The following is a 14283-nucleotide window of genomic DNA, read 5'->3' as shown; positions in this document are numbered from 1 at the left end:
GTTGTGGGCCTAAAATAGCAATAGTTCTCAGTTAAATTGAGAAAATATTCATATTTAATTTTTAATAAAATAAGGACATATTTGCGTTTCCGTATTTAATAAATAACTAAATATTCATGAAATAAAATAAAATCTTTCTAAATATTACAAAACAGAGTAGGGATCCACGCTGTCAAGTCAAACTAAAGGCATCAGGTCTTGTTTTTAGCCATGCTAACAATGAGTCTCTGTAAACCAGTCTACCATTTAAAACATCTCGACTAAATGGAAGCGATAGAACAGATAATTGTTTTCCCAGACAGTGTATTCTCATGACCCTTTCTCGTCGATTAGGATGCCATTCTAGGAACAGAATAGAAATATTATTTTGTTAACAGAAAATTATTATTAAAAAAAAAAAAAGTCATAACTTTCTCTCCGCTGCCACCGGTAGCTTTTTGCTGAGTCACGCAGATGGACGTTTTTCAAATAAATCTGTGTTGCATACTATAAACTGTAATATAAACTGTTAAAATCAGCGATGATAGGTTAGCCGGCAACTGTCATTCTGTTGTCTAGATGAGAGTCAGTCTGAACTCCAGTAACCCCGTCTCAACATTTTATTTTTTTTTCTCGGGGCCGTCCAACGAATTACTCCATCGCTGGCTGGCTCACGGAGCCCTGCCTCTTCTCTCATTGGACTGCGCGGCCAAGCGGCTGTCAGCCCATGTGGCGTGGCCAGGCAGAATGTGAGACACTTAAATTCATCAGGGGGAAAAAAGAGATTCAAAGAAGCACGGAGGGTAACCCTCACAGCAAGGAAACGATAAGTCTTCTTACACTGTGGACCAACTGAAGCTAGCTAGGTGAAGTTGCTCGAGAGAATACACGCGCTAGTATTTAACCAAGTGATTCGAGTTCATCATTTTTTGGGGACATTTGAACACAGGTAAGTTCTCTAACGGTTCCACCTGATAACATTTAGTCACTGACTTTATCTCTACTGTTAGTACTGTAAATATCTGTGTCTTTGTATCGACTTATGACTTAAATAAAAAAGGAAATACTGCGACATGACTTGACATTATTAGCTTTAGTTTCTTCTATTTGACTTCTGTGTGGTCGTGTATTCTGCGTTCATGGTCTGATGTATGCAGCTTTTGTTTCCTGTCCAGCGTTTGGAAATGGTTCTATTGATGGTTCTGGCGTTTCTGCTTCTCTACAGTGTTGCACTGTGGAATTGAAACGACAGTACCGTCACTTTAAATGGAGAGGATGTGTTAAATATGGGGGGGTATTTGCAGACAGTCGTACATCATCACCAGGGCAGTTCTGCTTTTACTGTTCTAAACTCTGGCTCTAGTCCTAAACGCCAGCATCAGCTCGGTTGAATGCAGGCTGTCTGGTAACCGGTCTGAGAGGTTGGAACTAATAATGCCACCGCAGCGTCACATCAGGAACATTTCCAGAAGTTGTCGTGCTTGTCCGTCTGGTCACATTTCGGTAGTTTAAGAGTGTTCTTAGGGATGCCTTCATTTTGATTCCTGTTGGGATGCTGCAGCACTCCCGTCTCTGGCCCAGTGTCACAAGAGAGACGCTGGTGATGAGCCACTTTTGTCCACTGCCATGCAGGTCACTGAGGCCTGTACAAAGTGTGCCAGGTTGGCTGGAGGATGAATGACATTCATTCTTCATCCCATGCTGCAGACTCATCATTTCCTGCACAGATTTGAGGGTGGCTCCTGTGCCTGCTGGATGACAATCTGAGATGTCCTCTTTTGTTGTGAGTGACTGGCACAGTGTCTGGCTTCTACATGGCTCAGTTAAACAAGAAAATACTAAAGATGGCATAAAGAGGCTGTACTAAATTCCATGATCTAATGTAGTTTGCTCAATTTGACATGCGGTTGAGGAATTTCTCTCCCTCTCTCTCTCTCTCCTCTGTGTGGTCATCATTCTTTCTTTTCCACCACGTTGGTCATCAACCAACAACAAAAAATCACAAATGATGTAGGAATGAATCCAAAATTTGCACATGACATACAGTAGAAATGTTAGATGCTGAAATTGTTAGCCATCAGAGAGGTGTCTGAATGGTCCCACATTCTGCAGAATGACACTAGGTCAGCCAGTCAGTCCTTCAGAATCTTCCTCTACAAGAAGAAGGAGTCCGGCAGTGGGTCATATGGCAGACAGTGCGATGTCAACATCATGGAGTCTGTCTCGGATTACATGCAGGGGCAGAAAGGGCAGAGACAGACTAAATTCGCAGAGGTATTGTGGAAAGATGTTTGGAAGAACGTATGCAAATGCATCTAGGATAATTGATGCTGTTATTGCTGATTTTACAACTGTGAGAAAGAATAACTGATCAGAACTCAGCATATGAAGTGAACTGGTTTTTGTAATCTAGGAACAAGTTGTTCCTTTTCTACTCCGTGATGATATTGCTTCCTGCAGAGTAATGATAGGGTTTGGCAGTTGTCGTCACTGTGTTTCCACCTTCAGGGGTTTTTAACAAAATGGCGACAAGTCATTTCTTATTGTGGTGTTCTGTTGGCTGAGCTGAGCAGGCTAATATCCAGAACGATCCGGCTAAAGAGAAGACGGTGAGGGATATGTCTAGATGATATCCTTGTTGGCATCATTGTGTGTGTCTGCTGTCATGTGCAGGGTGTTAGTATGTGATCTGGGTCAGGTAAGGCTAGTTACTGCACTGACGGTGCTGCATCAGATCTAATCCATGGCCAGTCTTTAGTCCAAATCCTTTCAGGCAGTGAGCAACAGAGAGGCCAGAATAGCCTCTGATAGCATGACTGACTTGTGTTCACCAGTCTGATCATCTTCACTTTTATTCGTTGTGTGGAATTCAAACATGTTTCCCTTCATTCTGCCATCAAATTCTTATATGGCACATCATCAGTGGCATGCAGTGAGATGTTGCCAGTTCTGAACTAGTGTTCAACTAATGAAAAATGAATTTACTCATTACTCGATCAACCAAAGGTGAACTGACAAAAACAAAAAAAAGGAATAGTTTAAAAAGGTTATTAACTGCTCATGACTAGTGAGAAAGCAGAGCAGATAGATCCTTAAGAGATGGCATTAACCTCTTTGTGTTTGGAAATCTTTTGAAGTAGGCTACTGTCTATAAACAGATGAGGCTTGTGAATACAACATTACTGCTGTATATGTAGAAAATAGCTGGCAATATGCATTACAGATTATCATAGCAGTGTGTGGAGAAAGATTAATGCAACCAAAATACAAAAAAAAAATCTGGATAAGTAAGTGAAGGAACATGATGCTTAACACATGATGCATGCAGCTGAACACGCCACCCAGGAATTAACCTTCTGTCTTGATAGTGGGCCACGGATTGCTCATCTCGACAAAGTACTCCCCTCCATAACTGCATGGATTTATCTCTCGTTGTATTCAGCTGCTTTGCTGTCTCTATGATACTTTACCTGTCTGCTCATGTGTAAACAGCTAGTTACTGTCAACAAATCAGAAGAGCAGCCTAAAATCCTCTGCTGTGGTTTTGGAAAACCTGTTTTTCATCCAGTTCTATTTTAAATGTCCTGTCATTGTTTGCATCCACTTGTTCCCTTGTTGGAAGTGTCTCCACAAACCAGTGTGGAGTTATTTTGTCCGCTCACCTTTCCCCTGGTTGAACAGGGCCAGTATGAAATGAATGTCGGTCATGCTTTCCATATGAACAGCAGTGCAGCTGTTCTAGAGGTTAGTGGTAGGGTAACACCTTGCTGAATGTCTTGACTTACTCCCTAACAGACGTGGACAGCTGATGTGAACTGTTGCAAAGTAAAGATGCGTATTTGACAACAATGCATGCCACGTGCTGGTAAGACATTTACTGCTGCGAACATGTGCAGATTATGAAATTCATAAAATGAGTATGGCCGCGACCTTCTGAGCTATGTGGACACAATTTGAGTTTAAGGCATGTCATGCTTCTATTTTGGGTTAACTTCTTCATATGTGTAATCATTTGATGCTTCTGTTTGTCTTTGATCAATTTGTCTCTCTTGATATTATAACAACACCCTGAAATATGTTTCCCAGACTATGCGCTCTACGGTGGGACGATGACTTGCGTTCATATTATGGTTCGTGTACAGTAACACCGTCCCCAGCTGCTAGCTCATCGGCTGATGCGTCTGGGCCTGCTGACACAAAAAGGCCTGACCTAGAAAGTGCGAACAAAGACCAAGACAGACACACACATACACAGTACAACATGGATGTGCCCATGGACACAGAGTAGTCTGTCGGCAGACTCCATTGTCTGCTGTAAGTGCTCTTTCATGCGTAACCACAGGGACTCATTTCCAAACCTGCCAGTCAACAATTACATATGCTCCAATACGGAAGCATTTTAGTGTAAATTAATATTTTTAAATAACTGACACAAGGGCGTCATTTAAACATCTTGCACGTCAATTTTTGTCGCAGTGAAAAATCTGAAGGCATTCAGTGTTTCAGCGTATTCCTTCTCTTGTTTTTTGTACAGTTTATCAGTGATTGTTGCACTGATGAGATGTGGCAGCACAGCTTGCTCTCACTAAACCAGTTATCCGCAAAATCAGCTGAGTAGGGAGCCACGTAATGCATTCAGGAATTTGAATTCTGTTTCAACCGATTCTTCAAATTCCAAGAGAAGGTGCAGGTCTAAATGGAGACTTTAGAAAACTGTAGCGTGTTCCTGTTATTAAATGAATGTATTGCAGACAGAAGAGAATTGTAATGGTTTATAACATTATTTGTGCTGTTAGTGTTTAACACATGACATCAAGGGTGTTGTGTCTCAAATTGCAAATAAATGTTGTTTGCCTTTGTATATATATTTAGCTAGAGAGAAAATTATGTTTCACATTACACAGTCCACCAAGCACATTTCCAATTTGGTGAAAAGGGGGCCAAAAAACTGATGGACCAATTTAGTTTTAAATTGGTCCATCAGTTAATCCACATGACCTTTTATTCCTTGACTTTTGAGTGGTTATTATAATGTACAATAATGCAAAAGTTCAGTCCAAATCCTGATTGGAGATCCATGTCTGGCTGAATGGGGGATTTCGACTTGGTCATGTACTGTACATCAGGGATATCAATCATACAGCCCACGGGCCAAAACCGGCATGCTAGAGGATCTAATCTGGCCCGCGGCATGAATTTGCAAAGTGCAAAATGTGGAAATTCATAGAAAATTACTGGTATTTTTCTATGTTCAACATGGTTCCTGAACGATAGATCCTTAAGAGATGGCATTAACCTCTTTGTGTTTGGAAATCTTTTGAAGTAGGCTACTGTCTATAAACAGATGAGGCTTGTGAATACAACATTACTGCTGTATATTTAGAAAATAGCTGGCAATATGCATTACAGATTATCATAGCAGTGTGTGGAGAAAGATTAATGGAACCAAAATACAAAAAATCTGGATAAGTAAGTGAAGGAACATGATATTATCATAGATTAAAATAGCTGGCAATATGCATTACAGATTCAACATGGTTCCTGAACGCACCATTTTCTTGTGGGTATGGACAGGTGTCAATCTGTTTTATTAGCCAATTAGTGATGTTCAAGTTAACCTACCAGGTAACCAGATGGGTGGGACCGAGAGGAGAGAGACGGAGCGAGAAAGACAGTCACCGCTAAAACTTAGTGTGATTTAGTGACGTATCTTCCTGCACGACTTCGTGTATTTGTTTGCTGGAGAGACTGGACGCTTAGTGGGAGCCTTTTCTGTCGGGAATTCTACTTAATTGATGCTAAACCTGACCACACTGTGGACTGTTGCTAATTAGCTCCTCGTGCTAGCAGTATGAGAGACTTGTTCTTGGGAAACAGTTGTTGCACCAAGCTGCTGAGAACCTACTTGATGCTTATGGATGTGGACGGAGCCTGAGAACGTGTTTCTTTACCACAGTGACAGGACACTGCTGGAGGAGGGGGTTGCCAAACTATATCTAATAGCACTCTGCATCCTATATTTGTGATAATGTATTTGCTGGTAACGAGTAGGGAGCTATGGGGCTCCAGTGTTTTTGTTAACGTATGGGAGGCTGAGCTCTCATGGGCAGCATAGCTGGATATCAAGCTAACCAGGTCTCTCTGCATCCTAGAAAGAGTCAGACATTCTGACTGCTGCTATACACACATCCCAAATTTAATACTCTAGTAGACCTGTCACATGTGTACACATATCCTTATGACCACCTTCCTCATATTGTGTAGGCCTCCTTGTGCCTCCAAAACAGTTGTGACTCATCAGAGAATGGACATGGGCCTTCTGAGGGTGTCCTGTGGCGTCTGGCAACAGAATATTGTTAGTGGGGGCCTTTGGGTCCAATGGGTTGAGTGGAAGGGACCCTGTGGATCAGGCTTGTTCCAGTGCACCCCACAGATACTTGATCAGTTTGGGATCTAGTGAATTTGGAGGCCAGGTCAACACCTTGTGCTGTTCTTCATGTTTTTATGTGTGTGCCTGTGTCAGACTGCATCCTGCTGGTGATTGCAGTGTCATTGCTATGGGGTGGGGCTGCCTGGTCTGGTCTAGGTGGGATGGTACATGTCTAAGTAACATCCACATGAATTCCAGGTCCAAAGGTTTCCCAGCAGAACATTGAATTGTGACAAGAAGATCAATGTGATTCACTCCTCCTGTCAGTGGTTGTAATGCCATGCCTGATCGGTGAATAATGTGTATTTAAAATAAAGAATGTAAACTACTGATGGCTTACACCGCCTCTCTCTCTGTATTTGCAGTGATTCACCATGGATGAGATAGTCATAACTGGGATATCCGGCCGTTTGCCAGAATCTAATAACCTGGAGGAATTCTGGGAAAACCTCATCAATGGTGTGGACATGGTGACAGAAGACAACCGGCGGTGGACACCAGGTAAAACCTCCCATATTTGTTTCTGTGCTGTGTGTATCCAATGCAAAGTTGATTTTATTGCATTACATTTAAATTAGCCCGTAGCCCTGTGGTAGCTCCAGTTATTGAGGATGAATGTGCAGTAATGAATAATGCTTTATGTGATCTTCACAACAAGTCAAACACTGGGCAGGTTGATGTCATTTGGAGTCTCAGTGACCTGAGTAGTCAGTGTATTTTATATTGGGATGCATTTCGCTCCTATTTTATTCCCATGATGATAACTGTATGGAGATAAAAGCAAATCAGAGGGTAGAGAGATGGGGAAAGGCTTGTAACAACTGCTGTATTACAGAAAGTGGGTGAAGTGATGACTCTGAATTTGTTCATCCTGAAATTAGGAAAGATTTGGTGTTCCATTCCAGAAACAGAGGTCACTGTAACCATTAGTGCTGATTGGTAGGAGACTATGAAAGTTTATGTTTCTGTAAATGTTAAATAGACTTTAAACTCCTTTTAACTCTAACTTGGATGCACTTTCCACTGTAATCCACTGTAGTCTGTGTCTTTTCTTCACTTAGCGCTTCTCTATTTCCAGTTTCCATCTGAATACAAGAATCTGAATATATGTTGGATATACTATGTGATTCCTAACATAGTTTTTGTCGCCAACGCTTGTTTGACATTCTCTAAAAGCAATTTTATGACTGAGACTGTGTTCGTTCATTTTTATAAAGAGGACCCTTCATTATGAACTTTTCTTGCCAGTGATATCACACTATTTAACTGAATATTGAAGACATTCAGCAGTTTATATAGACCTGAAACACTGCATTTAGTTTATTATCATTCATTCAGTTTAGCTTGGTTCTGTCTGAAGTTCAGTACCTTTACCAACACTGCTGACTTATTTAAACCAATGGAGCACTTTATTATTTAAACCAATGGAGTTCTTTATTATTTAACCCGCTATATCCACCCGCTACTTCAGCTATGCAGAAATAGCGGTTGGATGACTATTGTGTCAATCCCGCTCTTTAATCACTAACATGGTTTGACACGGTTGTAATGACCCTCCGTTGATAAGATAAAACTGTCTTTCTCAAATGATAAGTCTTTTCTAGAAGGTTATCTTAGGAAGTCAAGCTGTAAACATTTTATTGTCTCCATCATTTAGTTTATGAGTTAATCTGCTTGTCTGTGTTCTCTTGGTACAGACATATTAATTTGTGTGTCCCTGGGTGTCTCAGAAAGCTTATCATAGAAATCATTTAACTTTACTGTGGGAATACAGTAGCCTCAAGTAATTCCCCAGCTATCTGCTCTTGCACATACCTGATGACCAATGTGCAGCCTCTTCTTAGAACATGGCAGCAAAAAATTCTGCTTTTTCTTGGAGCCACCTGAATTGAAACCCCATTTTATTGCCAGAGTGGCCTCGTTCAGGAAGCTGTGTTTCTTTTGTTCACTGTGCCTGACTTGACTACCTAACAGTGATTCAAGAAATCTGTATCTCTCTATCCTGCTCTTATTTTGCTTTAATAATTTACATTTTCGTTTATTATAAACTTGAGTTTTTCCTCCCTCCGCTCTGCTGTCCCTCTGCTGTTTCAAATCCTTAGTCTCCTCTTTTTCCTCTTTTCCTTTCCTGGAATAAAAGGCCCGTCTGTCAGTGCCTGGCAACCATGTCAACCTTACATTCATGTGCTGAAAGGGTTGGATTGGGCCTGCTGATGCAGAGACCACACACTGCTCATCATGGGAGAATGGGTAGAATAGGGAGAATAGAAAGTTGAAAAGAGAAAGTAGACGAGGGTTCCTGAACTTGGGTAGTCCTTGGAAAAAAAAGTGAATGGTATCTAACATGTCTTCTTTACGAGGACTAATGTACAGCAAGCTAGTTAGCTCCAACTTGAAGTAAAATGGATCTTGCTCAGAATAACAAGTAGTCATTTTTTTTGCTGCCTTGTGTATTGTTTGTTTGTTTGTAGCCTGTAAATCAGACAAAATTTTAGTGGAAGATGTTTGGTCTGGTGGTTGCTCCATTTGGAATTCATTATGATCAGCAAAGAGCTGGCCGGCCAATCAAATTGTTTTGACAGGCTTTATGCACTGAAGATTATTAGCAACGTAGTCATACATGTCGTTTGAGTGCTGTTGAGTAGATTTAGTTTACAACAAAATGGCTCTGTCTGGCTGTAGGACTATCCACTAACCTTAACACGCCCCATATTGAAATCCAAATGCCGTATTATTAGTCTCTCTACACCGGCCCATGTTAAACCTGCAGTGTGGAACTGCTGTCTCCCTCTTCTGGCAGTTACAGTAGTTACACAAACAGTGTTGACTCCGGTGTTGTATTTCTACTAGCTCTGGAAAGTCTCGTGCAGAATTATTATATGATATGTATAGTTTCACCAACTCCAGGACAATAATCCTTCACCATAGGGTCCACCAAACTCTTAGTTGCACTATCCCATGCCATCTCCATCGCTGACGTTTCTCCTGTCTTCAGCTCTGACGAAACACTTATTTCTGGTCAACATAAAATAGATCACGACCAGTGCCCAAGTGCAGGCAACTCACTACAAACACCAGGTTTAAAATTCTTGTATACTACAGCAAGATTTACCTGCTGCTGATCAGCTTTAACAGAACTATGTGACATGGTTTGGCAAAAGATCTGACTTTTATTTAAATGGGAAAGTGCAGCAACTCTAGTTTTAAGATTCTGTATATACCGTGGCACCGACCATTGAAGAAAGTCTTCATCATCTTCATCATCTCACCATTATCCTTCTAAATCTCAGAAACTTGTGTTTATTGATATTTTGATATTGCTTGGTCAGATGTGCTGTCCACTGTTCTCTCTGCACTTGAGATTTCAACCACTTTTGTGAGGAGTTATTTTGAAAATGTTTTTCCACTTTTTTTCAAGGTCTGTATGGTCTTCCAAAGAGAAACGGTAAACTGAAAGACATCAGCCACTTCGATGCAGCCTTCTTCGGAGTCCACCCTAAACAGGCCAATACCATGGACCCCCAGCTCCGTCTCATGCTGGAGATTGCCTATGAGGCTATCTTAGATGGAGGTAAGGAAACGGGGTGAAACAAAAAGTAAACGTTTACTGGAAAGTGTGTTCTTCTTTTTTTAATCGGCTCTTTTAAAAACTGTTTAAAAAAAATAAAAATGTTGTGATCCAGGACTGAACCCAGCCTCGCTGCGCGGCAGTAAGACAGGCGTCTACATCGGGGTGAGTGGCTCAGAGGCTGGTGAGGCGTTCAGCAGAGATCCAGAAGAACTTCTGGGCTACAGCATGACCGGCTGCCAGCGTGCCATGTTGGCCAACAGGCTCTCCTACTTCTTTGACTTCAGCGGTACGTGCACCCAGTCAACTGTAACTCATGCTTCCATTGTTTGTGAGATCAATGTCTGTGAGTCTTCTCTCTCCCTGCTTTTGTTCCATGTTGTGAAGTCTTCATTTTGTGCGGGTTCAGGTGTTCTTAAAAGCTCATCTCAAACTCATTAGATGCTAAATCATTAGATATGTACAAATAACCTAAGCCTGTCTGCTTTTTAGTTGTCTCTTTTTGGTTTTCATTTTACCTTTTCATTACCTTTTTGTCTTGCACCTTGCAATACATATGCACAGAAAACTCCTGTGATTTAATGGGAGTAACTGAGTAATGTGTATTTTCTCAGAATTGAGAACATGTGCCATGCTATATTATTTTTTATTTATTTATTTATGTTTATTTATGTTTTTAACCATTTCACATTCTGGATGTCCCTGGCTCATTATACAGAGTTGTAGGCTCTAATCCTCCTTCCCTCTTCTCTTGTACAGGCCCCAGCACCGCCATAGACACAGCCTGCTCCTCCAGCTTGCTGGCTTTAGAAAATGCCTTTCACGCCATTCGCCAGGGCCACTGTGATGCTGCTCTGGTGGGCGGAGTCAACCTGCTGCTCAAGCCAAACACCTCGGTGCAGTTCATGAAACTGGGCATGCTCAGTCCTGAGGGCACTTGCAAGTCCTTCGACTCATCAGGTCTCAGGGCATACATACTGATCTTTTGACATTTATTATAGTGAAATAAAAATTATTTAATGAATTAATTATCATGTAAACTTATTGTACTTTGAAATGTTGTACATCTGCCCATCTTTAATCTTTAATTAAACCTTTGTACGTTTGTATTATTTGCACTTGTTGATGCACTTTGTGTTTTAAAAACTTTGTGGTTAAAAATATAACGTTTATATTTTTGGACAGGAAATGGATACTGCCGTTCTGAAGCAGCAGTAGCAGTGCTGCTCACCAAGCGATCTATGGCTAAAAGGGTCTACGCAACAGTCATCAATGCAGGCAACAACACAGATGGATACAAAGAGCAAGGTGAGGACACACACTAAAAGCCTGGAGGCTCTAAACTCATGCTTTGATGCAAAAGTATGTCATTTGATTAAGGAAGTTTCAATACCTATCAGTTGTAAAATTTGATGAGATGACAACTTGATTGTGGTGTTTTGGTTTAGGTTTTGCTTAGTTGTTGCAAGTTGGACACCTTCTTTTGTTAATATCCTTCAGAAACACTGATCTAAAATTAGCGGATGTGACCAGAAAGTCTGTGATGTAAATGTGTGAATGAAGGAGCAGTTATGGTTTCATGCTTAACATCACACATTCATCTTGGTTCCTCAGGTGTAACATTTCCTTCTGGTGAGATGCAACAGAGGCTGGTTCGCTCCCTCTACCAGGAGGCCAACATAACACCTGAGCAGGTGGAGTACGTTGAAGCGCACGGCACAGGAACAAAGGTCAGTGCACATAGCAGTCTAGTCTCCAGATCACACCTGTAGCTTGTATACGTCTAATACGTATACTGAGGTTGATGAGGCTGAAAATAGAAATATTGTTTGAAATTTGAACAAGTCATATTCACACAATGTGCGTCTTATCTCTGCAACCTCTCTACTCTCTTACATGCAGGTTGGGGACCCACAGGAGGTCAATGGTATCGTCAGTGTTTTCTGTGAATCAAAGAGAGAGCCTTTGCTTATTGGCTCCACCAAGTCTAACATGGGCCACCCTGAACCTGCCTCTGGCCTGGCTGCCCTGGCAAAGGTGAGGACTACACGCCTGTTACTGACTGAAGGTTAATATGTCAGACCAAGCGTTTTCTGAATAATAATGGTGGTATGAGAAACCTGATGTTAGAGCCTCTCCCTGGTTATAGCACGCTGTCTTTCACAACTGTTTTTCCAACTTTAGTGTGTCTTTGTAGCGTTGACCCAAATAACTATACGACGAGGGTTACAATAGAGACTTTATGGTGTTCACATGACAGGTTGTATGATTGATAGGAAAAATGAAACATGCAGTGCAACCATACTTGGGAAATTACTAATTATCTAGATATCAAAAATATATGCATACATGTGACTCAAATACCAAAACAATCTAATTTCTCATTGATAAAAAGTGTGACGTTTACCAAATGGGGATTCCCTGCTACTCCGTCACATTGGTTACTAATTAACTATTTTTTTAGTTGAAGCCTTAAATATATTTGGTGCAAGGAACACTCACACTCTCCTTAAGAATCTCCTAAAATCTTTGATGTTCAGTTGGCTTAAAAAGGTACTTGTTGATCAAACCATTTTAATCATTATTTTTAGTTTACTTAGTAATGCTTACTCAATTTCTGGATCATTGCTTTCATTCGTGATACAGGTGTTGCTGTCTATGGAGAGAGGAGTCTGGGCTCCAAACCTCCACTTCAACAGTCCTAACCCTGACATCCCTGCTCTCACCGATGGTCGGGTTCAAGTCGTCGATCGGCCTATTCCCATCCGAGGAGGCATTGTTGGGATCAACTCCTTTGGATTTGGAGGTTCAAATGTTCACATCATCCTTCGTCCGGCTGACAAGGCAGCTGGCTCCGCTTTGCCCCGGACTGTTCCCAGAATGCTTCAGGCCTGTGGTCGTACGGAGCCTGCGGTGAACGCCGTGCTCCAGAAGGGGAAGGAACACTCTACAGATGACCACTTCCTGTCTTTGCTGAATGAAGTCTCAGGAGCACCCACTGCCAATATGCCATACCGAGGTTACACTTTGATTGGCTCTGAGAGTGATGTCATGGAGGTGCAGCAGGTCCAAGCCACTGGCAGGCCACTCTGGTACATCTGTTCAGGTGAGTGATCCTGCAGGTAGATGAAACACAGCAATTTGTGAACACTGTAATCAGGAAATATTTTGACACATACAATATATAAAATATATAACGGCCAACTGAAATTCTTAGTGACTGAGGTGTTGCTGGATTGAGGTGTGTGACAGTACATTGTATTGACAGGTATGGGAACACAGTGGGCTGGTATGGGCCGTAGTCTCATGCAGCTGCCAGACTTCAGAGAGTCCATTCTGCGGTCAGACACAGCCCTGAAGGACACCGGCCTGGTTGTGTCTCGTCTGCTCATGGATGCTGACGATGGCACATTTGAGGACACCGTTCATGCTTTTGTTGGACTTGCTGCCATACAGGTAGAGCAGACAAAAGCACACATTCATATAGACTTTTCATATGATGCTTTAAAAATGTTGTCTATGTTAGTTTTCAGTCCCTAACCAATAATAACATTTATTAGAATTCTTTTAAATATTCAGACTGGATCCAAATAAATAGTGGTCAGGTTTAGTCTGTTTGCTTGAATAATTGAGATATCCAAGGCAATTTGATGTGTCAGGATGTTTTTGAAGTTAGTTTAAAACTCATCTGGAGTTGCTATCAATGCAAGAATGGACAGTTGACTGCTGTACAATAAAAGATTAATAAAATTGTTTCAGTGAGATAAGATAAACGATTAAACACAAATCATCATGTCCATATTTCTTCTTTATCATTACAGATAGCGCAGATCGACCTGCTGACCAAGATGGGTCTGCAGCCTGACGGCATCATAGGACACTCAGTGGGAGAGCTGGCTTGCGGCTACGCCGACGGCTCCCTCAGTCACACTGAGGCCATCCTTGCTGCCTACTGGAGAGGCCGCTGCATCAAGGAGGCCAACCTCCCTCCAGGAGGCATGGCGGCAGTTGGTAAGAGAGAACACCTAATTTCAAAAAGAAATTTTTTTTTACAGTTGCTTCAAAACATATTCAGGCCCCTTTACTTTAGTTACACTTTGTAATATTTTTTTTTTTCAATTTTATTTAAAACCTAATGGATGATTCCACAATCCACACTTCATGTTAGGACATAAAACAAGTGACCTCTCTATAGACGTCCACGATACAACTGGTAGAGCAACTATACAGAAGACCCTCTGGGTAAACGGCACATTAACAGCCTATTGGGAGTTTCTAAAACTGCATTTAAATGAATTTAAAGCAC

General features: G+C 41.5%; 1 protein-coding gene across 1 annotated transcript in view; it reads left to right on the top strand.

Moving 5' to 3' along the window:
- Window positions 1-638: 638 nt before the first annotated feature.
- Window positions 639-14283, top strand: part of fasn (fatty acid synthase) — a 32567-nt gene continuing 18922 nt past the window's right edge. The window contains exons 1-11 of the mRNA XM_084567102.1: window positions 639-928; window positions 6775-6910; window positions 9828-9980; window positions 10093-10266; window positions 10737-10937; window positions 11163-11285; window positions 11592-11707; window positions 11880-12014; window positions 12624-13083; window positions 13246-13433; window positions 13799-13988. Of these exons, the coding sequence (XP_084423228.1) occupies window positions 6784-6910; window positions 9828-9980; window positions 10093-10266; window positions 10737-10937; window positions 11163-11285; window positions 11592-11707; window positions 11880-12014; window positions 12624-13083; window positions 13246-13433; window positions 13799-13988 (1867 nt within the window). The 5' untranslated portion in view covers window positions 639-928; window positions 6775-6783. The remainder of the gene's footprint in view (window positions 929-6774; window positions 6911-9827; window positions 9981-10092; window positions 10267-10736; window positions 10938-11162; window positions 11286-11591; window positions 11708-11879; window positions 12015-12623; window positions 13084-13245; window positions 13434-13798; window positions 13989-14283) is intronic.

This window comes from Chelon labrosus (genome assembly GCF_963514085.1).
Source record: "Chelon labrosus genome assembly, chromosome: 19".
NCBI lineage: Eukaryota > Metazoa > Chordata > Actinopteri > Mugiliformes > Mugilidae > Chelon > Chelon labrosus.
Note: the sequence above shows the minus strand (reverse complement) of the source record. Positions and strands in the feature narration are given on the sequence as shown.